The 24594-nt window shown below is 43.0% G+C and overlaps 1 protein-coding gene across 2 annotated transcripts in view; it reads left to right on the top strand.

Annotated features, from left to right (window-relative positions):
* LOC138284067 (3',5'-cyclic-AMP phosphodiesterase 4D) overlaps positions 1-24594 on the top strand; it is a 1206532-nt gene that overhangs the window by 838572 nt on the left and 343366 nt on the right. For both annotated transcript variants that reach the window (XM_069222486.1, XM_069222477.1), the window contains exon 3: positions 8316-8352. In XM_069222486.1, coding sequence (XP_069078587.1) covers positions 8316-8352 — 37 coding nt within the window. The remainder of the gene's footprint in view (positions 1-8315; positions 8353-24594) is intronic.

Genomic DNA, 24594 nt, shown 5'->3' with positions numbered 1-24594 from the left:
CAAGGTAGGTTTTCACGTAGAGAAAATGACTCAAACTCCATAACTTTGGCACTGGACGGGTCTAGTGCCAAAGTATAAATATGGAGTTAAGTTTGCGCTGAATTTGCATTAAAAAAAATGACGCAAATCAGGCGCAAACAGAGTATAAATATGGGCCCTAGTGTGGGCTTGCCCAGATCCTAGAGTGGGCTCCAGCCTGCCGATTGATTACCATTCGTAGGCCTTATTGTCACTCCATCTTATGTCTGTTCCTCTCCTAGAGCATAGCCTCTTTATCTTCTCTTTGATTGGCTGACTTCTATTCTTCCACTGCTCACTTTTAGGACACTACATTTTTCGTTTCAGTTAACCATTTCACAAGAGTGCATGTGTTTTCCAGCTGTCTCCCTCGTGAGCTCTCCCCACCAATGCCCGTTCCCAGGGCTCCTTGCTGCTTTATCCCACCTCTTTCAAGATCTCCGTTTGTGTTCCTCCCCTTGCTAAACTTCCTGCCTCCCCCATGCTCCGTGTTGATTTCTTACCTGTTTATTTCTTTCCTCGCCCCTATGTTGCACTCCCTTGTGTGCGGCTTTTCCCCTCACCTGCCCACTCACTGTTGCTTACCCCCAAACAGTACTCTGTTGCCCACCACATCCACCGTCTTTTTTAAAAATATTTTATATTTTTTGAGAGGTGACTGAACCAGTAGCAAATTGCTGCTGGCCCTTCCCCTTTCAAAAATGAATTTGATTTCATTATTTGTTTTATTTATCAATCCATCTCCGATTGGTAAATCAAAAAAGAAATTATCCGTGTCCTTTTTTAGGCATGCATGTGTAATAATTAATGCATTCACCTAAGAAATGAAGCAGCTGTGTCGTCAAGTCTATTTTTCTTTCACTTTTGGCTATGAGGGCAGCAATTTGCCAATGTTGTACTTAAAAGGCATTGGCAAAGCAATTTATAACAATAGCTTTAATTTTTATGAATTTTTAGGCACCAGAATAAACAAAATCCACCAGACGGTTCCAGAGATATTAATAATTAAGTAGATAATAAATCACTCCTTTTCGTTCAAATCGTAAACAAGGATTGGCAAATGCCACAGTTAGCGGTTATTTAGAAAAAAATTGTAAAGTTGTGTTCCACTGTTCTAGCAGGGAACAAGCCACAGGAGCCAATGAAGCTTGGCCAGACAGTTACCTTGCAGTCAAAGGCAGTCAAATCAGTCTCCAATCCAGTTCTAGGCTCTAAGGATGAAACACAATAAGCAGGATACAGGATGCTGGAGATGCTGAATGATGCTGAGGATGCTGATCGACTGATGGTGGTCTCCATAGGGCCACCCTTCGGTCTGCGAACACAGTTGTGTGACTTTGGCCACAGGGGTCATTATCTCCTGAAGTCTGGTTGAAGTCGAGCCAAAACCTAGTTGCCACTGGTCTGCTTGTCTTTGGTTACAGCAAAATTAATGGTTTCCTTTAACTGGGGATAGTGTCCCCTTGAGTGACCAACCGCACTCCAATGACTCTTCTGTTTCCAGTGGACTCGGTGAAACCTTTGAGTGTCAAGACTTGGTCTCCCAGACTGCGCTTCAGCAGTCAGTGGCGGTCAAGTGATTGTGGCTACCAACTTGCCAAGGCTGGCTTCTTCAGCTTTTGTGGCCCTGGAGCTGTAACAGGAAGTCAACCACCTGACTCTTGGATACCCTTCCTCTGTCTGGGACTCAGAGACATCTTTTCCTCAAGCAGGGCACCACAAGCACAGTCCTTTCTTTTCAAGCCCAGTATTTGGTGCAGCCTTTTTTGCCATGTCCAGGGAACAACAGTTCAGTCCTTCTTTGGTCCTCTCTCCAGTGCAGATGTGATCTAAAATCTGTATGCTAGAAGTGCCAGGTTTATGCCCAGGACTTGTCCTTGGGGATGCAGTGACTACTAACTAACCAATGGGCTACCAGGTCCCCTCCTGGCTGATGACAAATTCCTGCATAGTGTAGCATCTAGATAATACAGTATGCAATATTCTACCACCTCTGAAGGTAGCAGGACCCCTCTTTTGGTGTGTAGAGCTGGGTAGCCTACCCTAGAAATGTGGTTTGACAACTGTTTCACCTCTCTGCTCCGATGCTAACATGTCGACCATTTGACCTTAAAAGGCTGCTTCTGCTTTGAAGCCCATCTTTTGGACTCACACCCTGTTTGGCCTTCCTGCCAGGGAGAAGTAACACTTCTTCCCATGGCAGGCCCTTTGTGTTCCTTCCTGAAAATTGTTCACACCTTCCCTCAGGAGGACAGAAGGATGTCTCGTGGTCAGCTACCATAAAAGGTCACTTCAAATCTTACGCAGCTTTCTAATGTTTCAATTTGCCTAGAAGTTACATTAAATTTGACTTGAGCATTAAATCAGGTTTCATGTAATCATTCTTTTGATTCCTGCACAACTAAGTTGTCAGCATGCAACCCTGTATTTGCCAATGGAGCTTCTAGCCTTTCTACAGCAAAAATGACAACATGGGTTTTTTACTGTTGTGACATATAAAAACGCATGTCCTACTTTTTTAGATTACAGAACGGGTGACTTGATATATTTTAAATATCTAAGTGTGGACTTTGTCATTAGTGTGAATGACAAAGTTGAGTTAGCAATTCTCAAACTGTGCTGCGAGCTAGCAGTGGCAGGGCGGGAGTCTATCATTGCTTAGTCACATTCGTGGTGGCACATTAGGTGCTGCAGTCCATGAGGAACACTTTAACTTACAGGTCCTGGATACTCATGATACCATATATATGGACTTTTAATTAAGTTAATTTATGCTAATTGTGGGTGGGCCAATCAGACATACAAATTTTAAGGGTTAGAGCACTGGCACTGAGGCCTATCTGGCAGGACTCAGTGCACGTTCATAGTAAAAAAAACAACAGCATCAGCCAAAACGTTATGGTTGATCATGCGAGAAAAAGGTCATTTCCTTACAGAGATTAATTATATCTCCATATTTTAGATGTGCTTGCAAGGATTAACTTTTCTGTGAAGGGCATGGACCGTGGTGATGCATAAGTGTTTGTGGAGACCAGTTTTTCTTAGAAGGTGGTTGGCAGTAATGTGAGCGCTGTTAGATCGGTTCTCTCCAACCTACAGTGAGCCCATCAAGGTCTGAACTCTCTGAATGACCTTCACAAGGCTTGATCACTCAAATATAACAAGATGGATGCTAGTGTTCCTTTCCTGATTTAAATTTGGTCATATCTTTCCCACATTAATACGCTAAATTTAATCTCATCTAGGTTGCAATAGAGATAGCGGTATTAGCACATAAAAGAGCAGTTATAGTATGAAGAAAGGTCAGACTTTTCCTAGCTGGGAACAAATGATTTCAAGAAGACACGGTCAGTGAATCTCAGGATGGTAAAGATATCTCCATGATTAATTATTTTTCAGGAAAGTTCATTTTTAGAGACAGTAACTGACCATCTGCTCAAAGTGCATTGCAGTAGAACGAAAAACAAGCAATACTAATTCCAGGGAAAAGATAATCTCAATATATTAAATTGCAAAGTATAATTACAAATTCAGAAGCGTGTTTGAATCACTTCTAGTTTATTTCAACAATTGTTTCAGGTTTAAAGTAGGACTGTTTCTTGATTTTATGTCGCTAACAGTAAATCATAGTTATCAGGATTGGTTTTGTTGTATTCTGCGGATGTTTTAAAGATGTTGGTTCAACTAGTTTAATCAATGAATGACATTTTACAGACTGGTCAGAGTTGTCCTTCACCTTCTTCTAAAGATTTACTTAATTTCCTGTCTACTAATGCTTGTTTCATATAGTCAAACGATAATAGTGTGATGGATTGCTGTTGTCATACAGTAGCTTCAATGAAAGAAGCTACAGAATTTATTGCACAATATAAATTGTGCATTTACTTATTACATGATAAAGGAAAGTAACACCAAGGCAACCTGGACAGTTAATAACAAACCCTTCACATCTGACCTGATCACTTACAGCCCATGATTCAGAATACATGAATCACTCACAAAATAGGGTGATTTGCTGGATCGCAGACCATTCCTGCTTCTAAGTTTTATTTTGGGCAATACAACATTTTTGGGAATGTTTTATATATGGAATTAGCCCAATTGTAAAATGACATTTTTTGCATTACTCAGGCCCATATTTCTACTTTTTGCAAACGCAGTTTTGCGGCAAAAAGTATAGCGCCGGCTTGCGTCATTCCAAAGCACCAGCTGGGCGCCAAATTTATGGAATCCCGCAAGCCGGCGCTAAGGGTGGGCTAGCATCTAGAAAAATTACATTAGCTGGGTGGGGGAGGCGGTACAGGGGAAGGGGGTTTTGCCTCATAAAATGATGCTAGGCTGGTTAGAGGCACAATAAATGCTGTTAACCAGCCTAGCGTCATTTCCTGACACAACACCATACATACCACATGACTCCTGTCTTACGAAAGACAAGAGTCATGCCCACCACCCCAATAGCCAGCACAGGAGACAAGTGTCCCCTGGGCATGGCCATTGCACCCAGTGCCATGCAGAGGGGGAGGGCATTTCAGGGCCCCCTATAGCACTTACATTCTTTTGAAAAAATACTTACCTATACTTACCCTACTTACCGGAAAGGGGTTCCCCCAGTCCTCTGGTGTCCCTCTGGTGTGGGTGGGCGTGTTCCTGGGGTTTGGGGTATGCACCTGTGGGCCCATTCCATGGTGTTTGACCATGGAAACGGGTCGACAGGTCCTCTAACGCCTGCTCTGACCCAGGTGTTAAATAATGGAGCTAAGCAGGCTTAGCGCTATTATATAGGCCCACCTTCCACCCATGCACCTTTTTTTTTCACAGATGGATAAGTAAGGCGCTAAGGGCTTTGAGTCATTTTTTGGACGGGAACACCTACCTTGCATCTCATTGACACAAGGTAGTTTCCTGCATCCAAAAAATGACGTTAACTCCTATATTTTGACGCTTGACGGGTCTAGCGTCAAAATATAAATATGGAGTTATGTTTGTGGTGAATTTTTTTTTAAAAAATGGCGCAAGTTCAGCACAAACACAGTATAAATATGACCCTAAGTTTTGTGCATCTTGAAGTGGTAAACAGTTCTAAAGATGATAAAAACGTAGTTGTATAAATGGGTAGTAGATTTAAAGGATATTATAATACTTAAGAAGCATTGCAAAGGGAAGAAATAAAAGGTAAGAGTAGATAATATAGATATATGCTAGAACATGTGCAAGAATCAAAGTGGCTCCAATTTATGGTTTCTTAACTTCATACCACAGCTGACAGTTCACATAGGTTTTGCAAAATCCACAGTCCTTAATGTAGTCTTATTGTGGGGCAATTTCCATGCACCTCTAATGTAAACTTTATTTTATTGTTTAACTCTTAATGATTTCCTAGTGGATTATGGCATAGGGATATGGATTATGGCATAGGGATATCTATCCCCCCAACAACAAGAATATGTTCTTCAGTATGTCAGAGAATCTTGAAGCCCAGTTCAGCATCCTGAACTCCCTCTCTATGGCCATTTACCTGTAGGCTGATCTGTCACAATTCAATTTTAATACAAGGATAAGAAATCTGAAATGAAATAATCTTCTAGTAAATTCAGTCAAGGAGATAACATAGGTACTCATCTTATAAGGAGTGTAGCTACAAAAAAGGACACAAAATTATTTTGCACTTATTTTGGGTACTGCGTCCAGGTCTCAATGAGTTTCCAAGTACTTTAGTTCAGTTTACCCTAACCATGGAACAGCATTTCAAGCAGAGGGGAAAGAAATGCAATCACAATAATATCCTGACATAAAATAAATCTTTAATGTAGGGCAACCAATGAGCAACTACTTGTGTTTATTTATTGAACATTTGTAACAGGTCCATGCCATGCCATCTGCTCAGCACGTGAACCAGTGGGTAGTTATGGAGGAAAGGTGGTGGGAGAAGAAAGCCAGGAATCAGGAGGCATAAAACCAAGATCTCCCTTTACAGATAGCAACTGTGATAGGTCATAGAAAGCAGACAGCTGTTTACAGATATCAGCAAATGCCAGGAGGTGACTCAGGACAATCCCTCCAAAGCCCCGGAAGTCTGCGGTCCCTCTCAGTGGAGTCCCGGGCACAGTCCACTAGATGCACCACATTTCACAATACTAACTGGAGAGATTATTGGGAAACGTGATTGCAGAGGATGCCAAAGTACCAAGGCTCATCTGGCTACTGGTGCGTAAATGACCTTTACACCATTACTCTTGCACTGTGGAAGCACCAGAAACAGAGAACTACCTGCAACACATTAGGTTATTGAAAGCTCAGGGATGTTCACTGACAAACAGTGTCTTCTCTACCCGTATCCGACGCACCCACTTCCTGGGTAGCAAAGAGGCAATTCCTGATTAATTCTTAATTAGCGTTTATCAAACTCTGCAGCCCTCTGTCATGCATTTTAGTACTTGATCATTAAACGGGATTTTCAAACATCTTTTATTCTGAGGCATGAGGTCATTTAAAGCACCTTCCTGTTTCCCAGTCACATGAATATGTATTAGGAATGTACCAATTTTGCTCCAACCAGGAAAGAGGTGAAAACTATATTCTGTGCTTCATCTGCTTTTCATAACAGTGGAATTTTGAGTATATAAAACTACGGTAAATTTGGGTCAAAGGAAAAATAAGCCGAATTTGGTACTCAGCATTTTCTGCAATCTAATGAAAAATATATTTTCATAATTCAGAAAAGAGGACAGTGGCAAACAACTTACATAAAATCAGCAAAAAGAAATCAGAGTGAGGGAGCCACTTTACCGGGTCACATTGTGCCATTTCACTGGTAGCCCAATGAATGATTACTGATCTTAATTATTTGACCATACAGATATACACGCCTTCAGATGCGTTACAATTTTCACCCTTTCATAGTGAACATACATTTAAGTTAAACATGTCATTAACATCTGTAATTATGCAGCGTGTAGCCCTATCTCCTGCTTTTATTATCTTACTTCATGGTATGCTGGGTTGATCTTTTGTAGAACATGTCATGGTTGCTCTAAGGCCACCTTTAAAGCATTGAGGTGGGACTGGAGATGCAGAAAGGAGGGACCAGGAGGGAGTCAAGGAGGTAACTAGAAGAGCATGGGGGCACAGTTATTTGAGTTGACTCAGCACAAGTGCCTTGATCTCAATTGATTCAGCACAAATGTTTTTATCTCAGTTAACTCAGCACAAATGGTTGTATCTCTTGCACTGGGGGTCGTTGACGCTGCATCTCACTGGTGAATCGAGAAGAATGAGGGGAGTACTAGGGAGAGAACAGGAAAATGAGGTAGACATTGTTTCTCACCGTAGGGACCTGGGAGGTAGTTGGAAATCATGGAAGCGAGAGATGTATTGTGGCCAGGAAGCCGAAGCCTGCTCCCTAATTAGTTTTGTACCTGAAGGTTCACAACTGAAGCGGGAGCTTTAAGGAGGGGTCGCTGGAGATGTACTAAGCACACATCCCGTCAGCTCCCTATGTTCTCAGCTCCTTGCAGGAAAGCAGGCGCCCTTGGTTAAAGGGGAGCCCTTGGGATGTTGATGAAAGCCAGGCACTAGCATTCACCTAGACTAAGGGCGCTGGGGTTAAAGTTCCAAACCTTTCTTCTTTGCCGTAGTTTGACTTGATGGCTGCTGTGGTGATGCACCTCTATTCTTGTGCCTAAGAAGCCTTGTGATTTGATTAGGGTAGGTGAGGTAAAGGGGTTTCCCCACAGTATTGGGAACCATCATGAAAACAGATTCGCAGTGCTCTTCACATTATCAGGAAAGCACCGGTGGCCCGTGCTGAACAAAACCTCTGCTGGATACAAACGCACACACCAGCCATCCTGCTTCCTCTTCACACACCCGCACAGCCCGAGGGCGGCCATTCCCGTGGGTGTTGTGTGGAGGAGAGCTCTTCCGGGTCTGTGAGGCCTTATCCTGTCTCCCCCCCACCCTGACACCGCAGGCTGCAGACAGCAAGTGCAAGTAGTACATCAAGGCAGTGAGAAAATCAACTGCACCTAGGGAATGCCGGGAAATCTGCAGGTGAAAGGTGGAAATAAAATGATTTTGAATTCGTTCCATCTCTAATATTTCCCCTGCAACAAAACAAATTAAAATCTAACTAGTTATGCAAACACAACCGCAACCACTAAATTTTAAGAATACATGTCATTTTGCAAGATGCCATTTTGTTATTTGTAAATAAGAAAAATACATAAATTACAAATAAATAAGAATTAAATTGGGCTAGTCATATGTAATTTCTGACGTATAATGTTCTTATTTTACAGACACGGGGACGACATGATTGTGACACCATTTGCTCAGGTAAGGAAATTGTCTACATGTGACCCTAAATGATACTGTGAAAGTAAATGCTACTGGCAGTATGTACAATGTACCGATTAGCATGCGCCCTCCTTTGATGGTTTGTATACTGCGCCTGCGATGCACCTTTAAACAGTGTTTTTACATTCACATGTGTTATGCATAAATGTCCCACATTGTCATTACGGTTATATTATTACAGCCAGCCGTAGGTACAGCGAGGTATAAAGTTGTCCCTTCAGGTCAGCTGCACGATCTGTAGTAACTGGTTAGTTCTGGTAGCATTTTATGGCGTGCACCCATTGGCTCTCGTTACAAATGCTCAGCTTCAAGTAGCCTCCTATGGCTAGCACCCATTGGCTCTCGTTACAAATGCTCAGCTTCAAGTAGCCTCCTATGGCTAGCACCCATTGGCCCTCGTTACAAGTGCTCAGCTTCAAGTAGCCTCCTATGGCTAGCCCCCATTGGCCCTCGTTACAAGTGCTCAGCTTCAAGTAGCCTCCTATGGCTAGCACCCATTGGCCCTCGTTACAAGTGCTCAGGTTCAAGTAGCCTCCTATGGCTAGCACCCATTGGCCCTCGTTACAAGTGCTCAGGTTCAAGTAGCCTCCTATGGCTAGCACCCATTGGCTCTCGTTACAAATGCTCAGCTTCAAGTAGCCTCCTATGGCTAGCACCCATTGGCTCTCGTTACAAATGCTCAGCTTCAAGTAGCCTCCTATGGCTAGCACCCATTGGCTCTCGTTACAAATGCTCAGCTTCAAGTAGACTCCTATGGCTTGCACCCATTGGCCCTCGTTACAAGTGCTCAGGTTTAAGTAGCCTCCTATGGCTTGCACCCATTGGCCCTCGTTACAAGTGCTCAGCTTCAAGTAGCCTCCTATGGCTAGCACCCATTGGCCCTCGTTACAAGTGCTCAGCTTCAAGTAGCCTCCTATGGCTAGCACCCATTGGCCCTCGTTACAAGTGCTCAGGTTTAAGTAGCCCTTTATGGCTTGCACCCATTGGCCCTCGTTACAAGTGCTCAGCTTCAAGTAGCCTCCTATGGCTAGCACCCATTGGCCCTCGTTACAAATGCTCAGGTTTAAGTAGCCTCCTATGGCTAGCACCCATTGGCCCTGGTTACAAGTGCTCAGCTTCAAGTAGCCTCCTATGGCTTGCACCCATTGGCCCTCGTTACAAGTGCTCAGGTTTAAGTAGCCTCCTATGGCTAGCACCCATTGGCCCTCGTTACAAGTGCTCAGGTTCAAGTAGCCTCCTATGGCTAGCACCCATTGGCTCTCGTTACAAATGCTCAGCTTCAAGTAGCCTCCTATGGCTAGCACCCATTGGCCCTCGTTACAAATGCTCAGCTTCAAGTAGCCTTGTATGGCTAGCACCCATTGGCCCTCGTTACAAATGCTCAGCTTCAAGTAGCCTCCTATGGCTAGCACCCATTGGCCCTCGTTACAAGTGCTCAGGTTTAAGTAGCCTCCTATGGCTAGCACCCATTGGCTCTCGTTACAAATGCTCAGCTTCAAGTAGCCTCCTATGGCTTGCACCCATTGGCCCTCGTTACAAGTGCTCAGGTTTAAGTAGCCTCCTATGGCTTGCACCCATTGGCCCTCGTTACAAGTGCTCAGCTTCAAGTAGCCTCCTATGGCTAGCACCCATTGGCCCTCGTTACAAGTGCTCAGGTTTAAGTAGCCCTTTATGGCTTGCACCCATTGGCCCTCGTTACAAATGCTCAGGTTTAAGTAGCCTCCTATGGCGGGCACCCATTGGCTCTCGTTACAAGTGCTCAGGTTCAAGTAGCCTCCTATGGCTTGCACCCATTGGCCCTCGTTACAAGTGCTCAGCTTCAAGTAGCCTCCTATGGCTAGCACCCATTGGCCCTCGTTACAAGTGCTCAGGTTTAAGTAGCCCTTTATGGCTTGCACCCATTGGCCCTCGTTACAAGTGCTCAGGTTTAAGTAGCCTCCTATGGCTAGCACCCATTGGCTCTCGTTACAAATGCTCAGCTTCAAGTAGCCTCCTATGGCTTGCACCCATTGGCCCTCGTTACAAGTGCTCAGGTTTAAGTAGCCTCCTATGGCTAGCACCCATTGGCCCTCGTTACAAGTGCTCAGGTTCAAGTAGCCTCCTATGGCTAGCACCCATTGGCTCTCGTTACAAATGCTCAGCTTCAAGTAGCCTCCTATGGCTAGCACCCATTGGCCCTCGTTACAAATGCTCAGCTTCAAGTAGCCTTGTATGGCTAGCACCCATTGGCCCTCGTTACAAATGCTCAGCTTCAAGTAGCCTCCTATGGCTAGCACCCATTGGCCCTCGTTACAAGTGCTCAGGTTTAAGTAGCCTCCTATGGCTAGCACCCATTGGCTCTCGTTACAAATGCTCAGCTTCAAATAGCCTCCTATGGCTTGCACCCATTGGCCCTCGTTACAAGTGCTCAGGTTTAAGTAGCCTCCTATGGCTAGCACCCATTGGCCCTCGTTACAAGTGCTCAGGTTTAAGTAGCCTCCTATGGCTTGCACCCATTGGCCCTCGTTACAAGTGCTCAGGTTTAAGTAGCCTTGTATGGCTAGCACCCATTGGCTCTCGTTACAAGTGCTCAGGTTTAAGTAGCCTCCTATGGCTTGCACCCATTGGCCCTCGTTACAAGTGCTCAGGTTTAAGTAGCCTTGTATGGCTAGCACCCATTGGCTCTCGTTACAAGTGCTCAGGTTTAAGTAGCCTCCTATGGCTAGCACCCATTGGCCCTCGTTACAAGTGCTCAGGTTTAAGTAGCCTTGTATGGCTAGCACCCATTGGCTCTCGTTACAAATGCTCAGCTTCAAGTAGCCTCCTATGGCTTGCACCCATTGGCCCTCGTTACAAGTGCTCAGGTTTAAGTAGCCTCCTATGGCTAGCACCCATTGGCTCTCGTTACAAATGCTCAGCTTCAAGTAGCCTCCTATGGCTTGCACCCATTGGCCCTCGTTACAAGTGCTCAGGTTTAAGTAGCCTCCTATGGCTAGCACCCATTGGCCCTCGTTACAAGTGCTCAGGTTCAAGTAGCCTCCTATGGCTAGCACCCATTGGCTCTCGTTACAAATGCTCAGCTTCAAGTAGCCTCCTATGGCTAGCACCCATTGGCCCTCGTTACAAATGCTCAGCTTCAAGTAGCCTTGTATGGCTAGCACCCATTGGCCCTCGTTACAAATGCTCAGCTTCAAGTAGCCTCCTATGGCTAGCACCCATTGGCCCTCGTTACAAGTGCTCAGGTTTAAGTAGCCTCCTATGGCTAGCACCCATTGGCTCTCGTTACAAATGCTCAGCTTCAAGTAGCCTCCTATGGCTTGCACCCATTGGCCCTCGTTACAAGTGCTCAGGTTTAAGTAGCCTCCTATGGCTAGCACCCATTGGCCCTCGTTACAAGTGCTCAGGTTTAAGTAGCCTCCTATGGCTTGCACCCATTGGCCCTCATTACAAGTGCTCAGGTTTAAGTAGCCTTGTATGGCTAGCACCCATTGGCTCTCGTTACAAGTGCTCAGGTTTAAGTAGCCTCCTATGGCTTGCACCCATTGGCCCTCATTACAAGTGCTCAGGTTTAAGTAGCCTCCTATGGCTAGCACCCATTGGCCCTCATTACAAGTGCTCAGGTTTAAGTAGCCTTGTATGGCTAGCACCCATTGGCCCTCAGTAAAAGTGGTCTGGTTCAACTGTGATGTAAATGCTGTTAAAACACATACCTCAAGTACCAATGTTGTCATAAATATCACCAGGTCAAACCTGCAGCTACATATCTAGGTCCACATGTCAGGTATTTACGGTAACCTTGCTACTGTAAGCACCAAATCCTGCATGTTGTTCCCCAAAAAGCTTGTAATTGAGTGGCATTTGTCAAGCCCGATAAATATACTTATAGTGGAGTCAGATTTTATTTATGCAATAAATATTGCAGCAGTTACGAGGCCGCTAGTAACGAGGACCCTTGAGTCTATGTACATTCCAGAACCAACACTTATGACAAGAGCATGTATGCACATGTGACAGCTGCAGAACATGCGCTGTCTGGAACCGGAAAGCGTAGCATTAGGACAGCGGCAGAACCTGCTCTAGCCGGCACTAATGCATATTGTGCTGTAAATGGCGGAGAAGTGCCGTTTGCTCTCTTATTTGAACGAGTCCAAAAGTGAGGCTCCATTGTTGTCGCATCTAAGCGGTGCTGTATTTTACTTTTTAAAAAATATTTCTAGGTTTGCACTTTTTAAATGTACAGCTGTTTACAGTTTAACTCAAATTGCGTAGTTCAACTATGCATACATTAATTGTAGTGAAGCGCGACATTTAATGAGTTCACCTGCTCATAAAACGAATGTACTGCCGCATGCTATAAATACATGTATAGACCAAGGGCGAGTTCCTCTTATATTTCTATATGTTAAATAATGGAACTTATGAAATGTTTTTAAAGAAAACCATGCAATCTCTAAGTAGCTCTGCAGAACGCAAGGATGGCTATTTGTATCTTCCAACAAGAGGAGCGATAATATTGCGTCTCTGTTTTTCTCACAGCGAGCGACTAGCGCCACCTGGTGTACATGCCGTGATCAGGGTCTGCATGTGTAGAGGAATTGTTCCAAGGTAATAAACAAGAAATGAGTAAAGAGTAAAAAAAAAAAAAACAAGCATTTGCAATGCAACGGGTCTCGCGGTTGCTCGCGTTAGAGCTATTAGCGTTGTAAACTCCTAACCGGACTTTTCTTGCCACATAAATTAATAATGAAAAGTAAAACAGTTTCACATATGCAAGCCGATGGTCACGATGAGCATAAAGGAGACACAGAAAAGGAAACAGAAGTTCGCTCGCAGTTAATCGGCAAAAGTGCAACTATCCATATAACCAGCAAAAGTGCAGTTATCCATGTAACAAGGTCGATGTCATGCAAAGCGCACGACTTCTGCCCAGTGAGATCACGCTGCGCAGGAAATGAAAAGATAAAGTAGTTCAGAAACCAGCTGAAAACACAGAGCCGTGTATGTTTTCAGTAGTTTACCAGTGGGCTCGAGGAGGGCTAAACACCAGAAAAGGCATGACGTTTGCAATGGAATCAATTGATTTTTAAAAGGCAAGCCCACGAACTAATGAAAGTGATGGGCGTGACGGGGGCGAGGTTAGAAGCCAACAGAGCGATTACAACATGGTCCAGACCACTTGCGCGTGCTTGACCCTAAAAAAAGATGCTCAAATGTATTACAACTGAAAAAACCCATGACCTGTCCAGTACAAATGCTGTTTTCAACTGACAATGAGTCTAACATTCTAAAATAATGCAAAAGTTACATAGGAATGACATATCTTGACTCAATATAACAATGTATAACAAATGACACTTAATAAAGTCTATAATAATGGCCAGTCTATTAATGCTTATAAAGAATTAAAGAACATATAACACACCTCCCCTTTTTATTTTTGTAAAAATATAAACTTTTTAAAATATATATATATCTAACAATAATACTATAAGAATAGAGAGAAACAAACACATTTTTAAATCACATGTAAATGAACAAGTAATGCAAAAATAGAGAAAATACATATATTGAATAAGTTACATAGTTTCTTAATCTAATCCGTAAGGTCCAGTTCTGGACCTACCATTGGCAATAGCACCTTTGCTTAACCCATCACCGCTTCCTTTTTCCACAAAAGGTGATCTGGCTTCTTGTATTCAATTTCCTGTTCCAGCACAATATTCCTCTGTATTATCATTTGAACCAAAAATCAAACCAATCATCTTTTCTCCCATTGGACTCCAATGAGTACTCATCATGTCTGTTAGATAAGAAATATTCATATTCTCTGTTCAATTTTAGAATGAATTGTTTGTTCCACCAACCTTTATTTTCAAGTAAAACAGCAGATTACATCACAGTCTGTACACCTTCTTTAAAGAATCTTTTAACTGTTTCAATAAGACCATTTGAAGAAGGATTATACAGACGTACTTTAACATGACGCACCTAGGGTGACCACGTGGCATTGAGGCAATTTCTGGACAGAACTGTAAGAAATTCAGGACAAAGGGTCAAAATTCAGGACTAAAATTCAGGACAAAGGGTCAAAATTCAGGACAAAAATTGAAGAACAAACGTCAGTTTTACAGACACACACAAGAGAGGCCATGCCTCACTATGTTGTCAGTGCATTTATGTATTCTTTTTTAACATAGCACTATTTATTCACTGTGGTCTTTTTGTGATTGCCTCCTGGTATGCTACATTCAGGTGTCACATTAAGTCCTTGTTCAGTAGTAAATTAATGCCCTTCAGTACTGCATCAAGGCCATCACCCCTACCCAAATCTACCCAATATTTCTTGAAGAGAAGGTAACAGCAACATTTTGATTATGTTTACGAAAATTTTAAAACCCCTGGCAAACAGTTTGGGAAACATTAAGTTAGTTAACTTTATGCTAGTTTAAAAAATTCAACAAAAACATCTGGCTTACCCCAACCGCCCATGGACTTTCAACCTAAAAAAATTAAAGAGGCAGGGCAGATGGTGTGGGCGACAGTCTCACACCTAATGTCAGGGTGTGAGGTACCCACAACTTGTCTGCAGTCTCACAGCACTAGAATGTATGTCTGGGACTCTACATTTATCTCAGAAATTGGAGCCCGGACCAATCAAAGATAATAAAAGAGGAGGATGAAATCGAGATCAAATGGGAGATCCACAGCAAGTGATTCAAAGGGTTGCTGCTCAGAACTGGATAAATAAGGAAGAGAAGAATAAGGTGGGACAATTCCTAAAATCAGATACGATGGGTTCACCAAGACTATCAGAAGGTATTGGGTACCTGGGGAGTTGTTTCTGCACACAGGAGAGAGACAGTAGAGGCACTGTCAAGTGGTTGAACAAGCAACACCCATCCACCTTGGCAAACTCTTCTTGTGCAATGGTCCACTGTTCATGCTTGTGAAGGTTGAGCAGAGGCTAGACACCTTGCAAGGTTGTGCAAGGCAATTGCCCGCTTTATCCATGTCTTTAAATGGTTTTGAAATTGAGCAAAAGCCAAACCAGTGATCTGGGTTACCCCTAAGTGTCAAGTACAAATTGAAACTTCAAAATATTTGGGATGTAAATTGCACAAACAAAATGTAAAAATAAATCAAATTTAACATATGGCACTGTTTTCCCCTTTATATACAATTAGATCTCAGATTGAACTGGCAACCAGTTACCTTTAGATACCTAGTGATTAATATTTACCATTCTCCCAATGATTTGCAGGATGGAAATTTCAGCAGAGTGTCACGGTCCCTCCAAGCCCAGTTTGCTTTTTGGTCTTCTCTTCTCCTTTCTGTAGTGGGCCACATGGCACTAGTGAAGATGGTGTGCTACCTCAATGATAGTATTACTTTGCAAACCTTCCCCTGCTCATCCTTCATTCCTTCTTCAGACATGCCACACATCTGATTTAGTCGCTGCAGCACCGTTGGGTAGCTTTTTCCAATCTAAAGCTGCCTGTGACTGCGGGTGGATTAGGTCTTCTGGACTTAGAATGCTATTATTCAGTTGCACAGGTCCAATGGGTGGTTTGCTGGCTTTCTGCCCACTTCCCTGCATGAGATGGGGTTTATCACTAAAGACTTTTAAGGAAGGCTTAATGCGCTGCTCATTGTTTCCTACTGACCATTCTACGGATCACCATCTGGGGTTATCATGCACAGCTTTCTCTTGCCTTGCTAGAACCAGTAAACTCACTGACACGAAGAAACCCTGTGCTCCTGCACTACCTTTGCTAATCCTTCCCACTCGCACAGGACGGCTGTGCTCAGAGCAACTCCATCAGTGGCATGCTGCAGGTATCTGAAAATTGGGGGATTTGTTTCTGAACGGCAAGCTACTAAATTTCCAAACCCTTGTGGCAGACTACCATTTTCACCCAGGTCAACTCCTTACTTACAACCACCATAAATAATCAATAAATGCCCTATTTAATGTCTGCCACCTAGCACTAACCCTACAAGAGGTGTGCCAGAAGCTCTACACCATAGGAACTGGTGGCAAACTGATAGAATGGCTGTACAGACCTTTCCTGCAACATAAACACCACTCCAGGTCTTCTCGTCATACTATCTGGGTGATTGATTTGGCCAAACCTCCGCAAGATACGGACTGAACTAAAATGCTGGACTTTCCCCACAAAGTATCCCACGGCTATCACTTTAAGTACATTCATAGTGCTTCCTTGGGAAGCCGTTCCGCCTGTTGCTTGCCATTGGCCTTGTGGTTTGTAACTCACATTTTGTTGCTTTCAATTTGCTGGCTTTATTTGTTTTAGGCTATGCTGCTTGAGTTTGTTCCTTCCCTTGCCCAAACCTTATTTACAGTATCCTTCCGAATGCTCCCTTTCTATAAATAGGCCTGTAAATCTTGTTCTTATCTCATCACATTTGCTGTGCATTCAAAGAATAAAATCAAATGTCAGGCTCTGTCTTTGGTGGAAACTTAGTGTTTACTTTTCTTTCTCTGACTTCAAAGTGAGAGGATTTATTTGACAATCTTGCTGGATACTGGGGTTAGGAAAGAGTTTTTTTTTAAAAATATTACATGACAACATTTAAATAAAGTTCAGAATATATCAGAATTAGGAGTACAAATGAAGCACATTTTTGTTAATTCAGAACTGTGCTGGAAACAAATGCCTTTATATGATTAAAACAAATCATTGCATTAGGTAATGCAATTTCCACACATCATTGTCTGTACACAGTATAGTTTGATTTGAAAAACTATATGGCTGTGCAAATGCAATGGTCATTTCAGTCAAAAAATGTGTTGTCTGTAATGGCAGTGTGTTACCAAACCATGCATACTCCACTACACGCTGCTCTGCACCACTCCACACCACTGCACCCCACTCTGTATCACTCCACTCTACACCACTCCATGCCACTGCACTGCACTCTTCTCCATTCTGAACTACTCCACATTTTGCCACTGCACTCTGCTACTTCACACTATGCCTCTCTACTCTACTCTACTCTGTACTACTCAACTCTATGCCAATGCATTTTACGCCTCTCTACACCATTGCGCTCTGCTCCTGTGCACGCTATACCACTCCAGTCTAGGCAGCACCAATCTAGTCCACATAATTCCACTCTATGCCACTCTGCAACACTGCACTGTACGCCACTGCACTCTAAGCTAATACACTCTTTGCTAGTGCACTTTACTCTGTAGCACTCAACTCTATGCCCCGCACTCTACATCAATACACTGTATATCACTCTAATCTACTCTGCACCTCTGCACTCTATGCCACAGCACTCTTCACAATACACTGTACGTCACTCTAATCTACTTTGCACCTCTGCACTCTATGCCACAGCACTCTACACCACTTTACTCTATGCCATCACACTCTATGCCACTCTATGCAACTCCATTCTACCCTGCACCTCTCCACTCTAAGCCACTTCACTCTACTGTGAAACAATCTACTTTACGCCACTTCACTCTGTGCCACTGCATTCTATGCCACTGCACTCTACCCTGCACCTCTCCACTATGAAACTGCACTCTACTCTGAAACAATCTATTCTACGCCACTGCACTCTATGCCACTCTGACCACTGCCCTGTAGTTCAATGCACTCTACACCACTGCACACTGACACTCTACTCTGCAACACTGCATTGGCCGCCACTATACTCCACACCACTCTATTGTGTACTACTACATTCTGCACCATGCCACTCTATACCACTGCACTCTATGCCAGTGCACTCTAAACAACTGCACTGTATGCCACTGCCCTTTACTCTGCACCACTGTACTCTATGCCACTGCATTCTGTGCCACTCTACTCCAGTCTACAACACTGCACTGACACTCTACTCTGCAACATTGCACTCTCCGCCACTGTACTGTTCACCAATCTACTCTGTACTACTGCATTCAATGCCACTGCACTCTATGCCACTCTACTATGCATAACTCCACTCTACGTAACTGCACTCTGCAGCACTATACTATACTCTGCAGTGCACCACTCTACACTACGCCACTGCACTCTCTTCCACGCAAGTCTACTCTGCACTCTATGCCACTGCACCACTCTACACTACTGCACTCTCTGCTACTCTGTTGTATGCTTCTCTACTCCACTGCACACTATGCCACTCTACTCTGTCCCACGCCACTCCATGCCACTGCACTCTAAACCACTGCACTCTACGTCAATGCACTCTAAACAACTGCACTGTACCCCACTGCACTGTACTCTGCACCACTGGGCTCTATGCCACTGCTCCTATGCCACTCTACTCCACTCCACACCTCTATGCCACTAACTTTTAGCCATGCTGAACAGCAGCCACTCTGGTGTATAACATGGCTAAAGCACATTGACAAAGCCAATATCTCTTACGTAGACAAGACCTATTGGCTTTGCCAATGTTTGTACTATGAGGTACTGAGGTCCCTGAAAGGACTGTGAATGTGTATGTCCTTATTTTAAACATGCATTGGACGCCTTGTCAGGGGTAGTAAGCGCAATATAAGTACAATTACATCATAATATAGGCTGCTACAAAATGCACAAATACATTTCGGTTAAATTAAAAATGTGCTTCTCAAATACAGATTTGAATAATATACAGTTTATACCTCGTACTAACATTTTTTCTAACACTCCATCAAAGACCACACACTCCACAGCTCACCTTGGAGCACCATTACAATACCTCTCTAAAAGAAAATGTATTTGCCATCAGAAAGCTTCAATTGACTCCTTTGATTAAAGTCAATGCAGGTTTTCAAGCCCCTTTGCATTTGCATATTTACCAGTTGCACACATTTGCATTTCTTTAGGGGGAGACACCCTGACAAGAAGGCCTTTTCCTATCTGTCTGCCCCTCCCTCAGAGCACAGGAGCCTCCCTGCCTTTTAATCCAGCTGGGGAAACTGATCTGCCCGTAATTTCGCCCTGCCGTCCGTTTTCCTTTTGGTGAAAGGCTAAAATTACGGACAAATGCCGCCCGTTAAGCCTTTCACCACGGACATCGGACGGCAGGGCAAAATTACGGGCAGTCCGTAAAATTCACGGACGGGTGGTCACCCTAGACGCACCATGTTTTTCTGCAAAAAGGAGATCATAGAAGATGGCACAGTATGACACCAATTGTCCATAACAATTTCTTTAGGTGTACCTTCAATGCAAAATATGTGGTCCAAAAACTTAGTGGCATTGGTAGCATCTGCAATTCTACAGAATACATAATCCAGCCACTTTGAAAAGAAGTCGATGACAACTATCAAATATTTATTTCCTCCAGATAAAATATGAAATGGTCCTACAAAATTAACCAATATTTTTTCTGAGGACCAATCCACAGGGCACAATGGAACAGATGTCAACTTCCAATGTTTATCTGAATTCAAACATTCTTTGCATTTATTAACAAAGTCTCTAACTTGATTGTTAATACTTGACCACAAATAATACTGTTTGATCTTTTTTAACAGTAGCAGAAACACCAAGATGTTTAATGTGCAATAGCAATAATTTTTCTATGTAATCCTTCTGGAGGAATGAACAGATGTCGCCTGAGCACAATGTCATTAACCACAGACAATTCTGCAGCAATTTGGGCAAAAGCCCTCATCTCCTTAATCACATTTATGTCTCAAGGCTATCCATTAATAACATTCCATCTGACTTGAACTAGAGATTCCTCTAATTCACTGCTTTTATTCCACTCATCTTCATTAATGTTAAAGTGTTCTGTTGCATCTGCTATAGCCATAACACGTGTCCTCTTCCAACCCTTTATCTATGTAATCATCATCTAAAATTGACAGGCAAGACAAACAATCTGCTCTTATATTTTTACCTCCCGGTAAGTACTTCATATCAAAATTGAATTCTAGTAACCAATAAAGTAATCTTAGCAATCTTGTAAATGCTTTATTTGAGAAGCTATCTCCTAACATAGAGATCAAAGATTTATGATCTGTGTAAAGATCAAATTTAGTACCCCACAGATTTCTAAACTTTGCAGCTGCCCAAGAGCAAGCTAGCACTTCTCGTTCAACAGTACTATAGTTTATCTCAGCAGCACTCAACATCCTAGATGCAGAAGCAACTGTGTGGTCCCACTCATTAACTATTTGACTCAAAATTGAACCCAACCCTGAAGCACTAGCATTCAATGTTATTTCATCCTCATCGCCAAAATTTGTAGAGGAACGATTCAAGGGTAATAAACAAGAAATGAGTCAAATAGTAAAAAAAGATGCCCAAGTTTATTACAACTGAAAAAAGCACAATCTATCCAGTACAAGCACTCCTTTCAACTGGCAGCAAATCTGCCATTCTAGACTAATGCAATAGTGACACAGGAATGACATACCTTGACTCCATATAAGAATTTAGAACAATGACACATAGTAAATTCTATAATAATGAGCAGCTTATTAAAGTTTATAAATTAGGCTCCCAGTTTTCATCTCTTCTGGTTTTAACAGATAAATACAGACAGAAAACAATGTGTTTCCCGTCTGTATTCATTTTTAAAAGTGGAATATTACTGAGAATTGTGCTTCTACTGAGTGACTTTCCATGGAGTTTGTTGTCAATTCCAAGACAATAGATGAGCAGATAGACAGCATGGTGAGTTAAAAAAACAGGTTAAGATATCTTTAAATACAGGCCTATGTTAAAATATATCTGTAGAAAATGGCTAATATTTTCCTATGGGTGTAGTGTTTTGCAATGTTTGGCTGCTGAATTTTCTAAACATGACAGGTATCAAAGTAAAAGTGTGTATTTATCAGTTAAATACGTGTAGAAATGTACCAATTTTGACTCCACTTATTTGCAAACCACAAAATAAACATGGATAAATACTAATAAGATGACCAAAAAATAAACATGGATGAATACAGGCGGAAATGTTAAAAAAATAAATACCATAAAACCGGGAGCCCTACTTCTTAAGAATTAAAGAACATATAACAGTGTTGCCAGCAATAAAATAGAAAGCATGCGGAAAAGGAACACAAGCAGAACTAAGGACCTTATGTGCTACAGAGTTTTTACAGTCGCAAAGCCTGGGAGCTAGGCTTTGTAATCGCAAAGCACAAGTTACCAAACCCCTTTTATGAGTTAGAAAAATCCTTCCAACTTGTAAAAGAAGTTTTGCAAACCTATCTTTCTCATCAGGGGTAGCTCTTGGTCCAGAAAGAGCCCTTTTTGTTGTTTGGTGTAAATCTGTTCAGTAGTTTTAGAGTAGTTAAAGGAAAACCAAATTTGTACATCTACGGATGCAGAGGCTCTGTGGATCCCAGAGATCTCATGCTGAGATTTGATTGGCTGCCAATACTTCAACCAGGAAGTGTTAACAGCCATTCTGGGACTCAGACTCAGTTGAGTCCCAGATAAAAAAAATAAAAAAAGAGAGAAGGGTGCAGGGTAGATGTACTATGACCCCATAGCTCTGGTGCTGGGGTCCCCCAGTGACCCTGCCAGGGCAAAAAAGCATTTGTTTAACATTTTTGGGCAGACTCTTTTGGTCTTTGACCTCTGTGATTTTTGGTATTGGCTCACAGGGATCTCTGTCAGCGTTGCTATCAGGCCACGGAATTTCATGGATGTGAACATATGAGAAACATTGCCTCTCCATTGCCACACACAAAGTCAGGGACAGGGCTGTTGCAATGTTCGGCTGCACCTCTCATCTGGGTAGGTTGCTTTATGCAGCTTACACTGGTTTCAGTCTTCTTGCCTGGCCATTCCTCTAGTGTGAGCATGACAGGTTCATCAGTGGTGGTTTCTCTTTTCCAAACGTGCTAGGTTCTGTGTGAGGGAGAATTCATGGGTTGTCTATTCCTGTACTTAGGGCCTTATTTATACTTTTTGGTGCAAAACTGCACTAAGGCAGTTTTGCCCCAAAAAGTTTTGCACCGGCTTGCACCATTTTTTAGCACCAGCTGGGCACCATATTTATGGAATGGTGCAAGCCGGTGCAAAGGGTAGGCTAGCTTAAAAAAAAATGACGTTAGGCAGTTTTGAGTCAAAATAAATGATTCTGACCAGATTAACATAATTTTTTGACGCTAAGGGGCATATTTATACTCTGTTTGCACTGAATTAGCGTCATTTTTTTAAAACTCTAATTCAGTGCAAAACTAACTCCATATTTATACTTTGGTGCTAGACCCGTCTAGCACCAAATTTATGGAGTTAAAGTCATTTTTTGGAAGTGGAAACCTACCTTGCCTTAATGAGATGCACGGTAGGCGTTCCCGTGCAAAAAAATGACTCTATGGCCTTAACACCATATTTATACTCCCATGTAAAAATGGTGCAAGGGAGGAAGGAGGGGTCAAAAAATGGGGCAAAGCTTGCTTTGCCCCATTTTTTAAGACCTGGGTCAGGGCAGGTGTTAGGGGACCTGTGGCCCTATTTCCATGGTGGAACACCATGGAATAAGCCCAGAGGTGCCCTCCCTAGGCCCTAGGGGCACCCCCACCCACACTAGAGGGACTGCGAGGATGGGGGACCCCATCCCAGGTAAGTACAGGTAAGTGCATTTTATTTTTGAAAGTGCCATAGGGGGCCCTGAAATGGGCCCCCATACATGGCACCGGGTGCAATGGCGATGCCCAGGGGAACCCTGTCCTCTGTGCTGGCCACTGGGGTGGTGGGCATGACTCCTGCCTTTTCTAAGGCAGGAGTCATGTGGCATGGTAGGTTTAGCACCATAAAATAACGCTAATCTGGCTAGAGTCATTTTTTTTTACTCTAACCTGCCTAAAGCCATTGTTTGGTGCTAAACCCTCTTCTTCCATACTGCCAGCCCCACCCGACTAAAGTCATTTTTTAAAACTCTAGCCTACCCTTTGCACCGGCTTGCACCATTCCATAAATATGGTGCCCGGCTGGTGCACAGAAATGGTGCAAGCCGGTGCTAAACTTTTTGGTGCAAAACTGAGTTAGAGCAGTTTTGCAGCAAAAAGTATAAATAAGGGCCAATATTTTGTACGTTTGCGCCACTTTTGTGTCATAAAATGACGTTAATGCGGTGCAAAAAAAGTTTAAATCAGGGCCTTGGTGCTAGATGGGTCTAGCACCAAAGTATAAATATGGAGTTAGTTTTGCACCGAATTAGAGTAAAAAAAAATGACACTAATTTGGTGCAAACAGAGTATAAATATGCCGCAGAGTATAAATATGCCCCTAAATATGGCCTTAAGGCCATAGAGTCATTTTTTGAATGGGAACGCCTACCTTGCATCTCATTAAGGCAAAGTAGGTCTCCACTTTCAAAAAATGACTTTAACTCCATAAATTTGGTGCTAGAGGGGTCTAGCACCAAAGTATAAATATGGAGTTAGTTTTGCACCGAATTAGAGTTAAAAAAAATGACACTAATTCGGTGCAAACAGAGTATAAATATGCCCCTAAATGTCCTGCATGCTGAGCTCTAGATAGAGGTGAATGATGCTGGAGAACCCTGCAGCCTGAATAAGAGCCAGTCTGGCCTACATACAGGAGGAATCCAACCATGGCAGTGGTGGGGTGAGCAAGAGCAGACCCATGTCATGCAGCACACCTCCCTTAGTCGTTCAGATGCACGCAGCACAGCACAGGCAACCTCCAAGTGATCCAGGGTTATAACACCTTCAAACATTCTGAGTTTCTTAGTAGATGACATGTTGCATTATGGGATTTGCAGTTTCACATTTGGCTCTATTACACATGGGTTCAAAACCTAAGCATGGATGGAGCTCTGGTTACAAGAAGGGAACTAACTGATAGTACCATATGTGATGGGGATATTGCTCAATTCTGCTGTACATCACATCCTCCCCGATCCCTAAACCGACTCTGTAACATACCTACCCTTATTTCTACCACCAGTTCTAAACCAATTAATAATCCAGTGCTGTCAGCAGAGTCATGCACGTTAATCTCAAACTCCATGCGTCACATCTCTTTTCTAAGTGTTGGGCCCCAATACGCATCAGGTAACTTGCACACTGTCTGCACTGACAAGCATCGCATTGCCTATTTGCAGGTTTCTTACTAATTTTTGAATGCAATATATAAATATATACCCTCCTCCACCTGAGGGCAAATTAACAGAAGAATGCTAGTAATACTATTTTAAAAACGGGCCGGTGCTCCCAATTGAACTGGTCAGCTTCCTCGTTGTAATTCAGTGAGTACATAGAGAGGGACCTGCTACATCTCTGTG

Source organism: Pleurodeles waltl, chromosome 1_1, assembly GCF_031143425.1.
Source record: "Pleurodeles waltl isolate 20211129_DDA chromosome 1_1, aPleWal1.hap1.20221129, whole genome shotgun sequence".
Classification (NCBI taxonomy): Eukaryota; Metazoa; Chordata; class Amphibia; order Caudata; family Salamandridae; genus Pleurodeles; species Pleurodeles waltl.
Note: the sequence above shows the minus strand (reverse complement) of the source record. Positions and strands in the feature narration are given on the sequence as shown.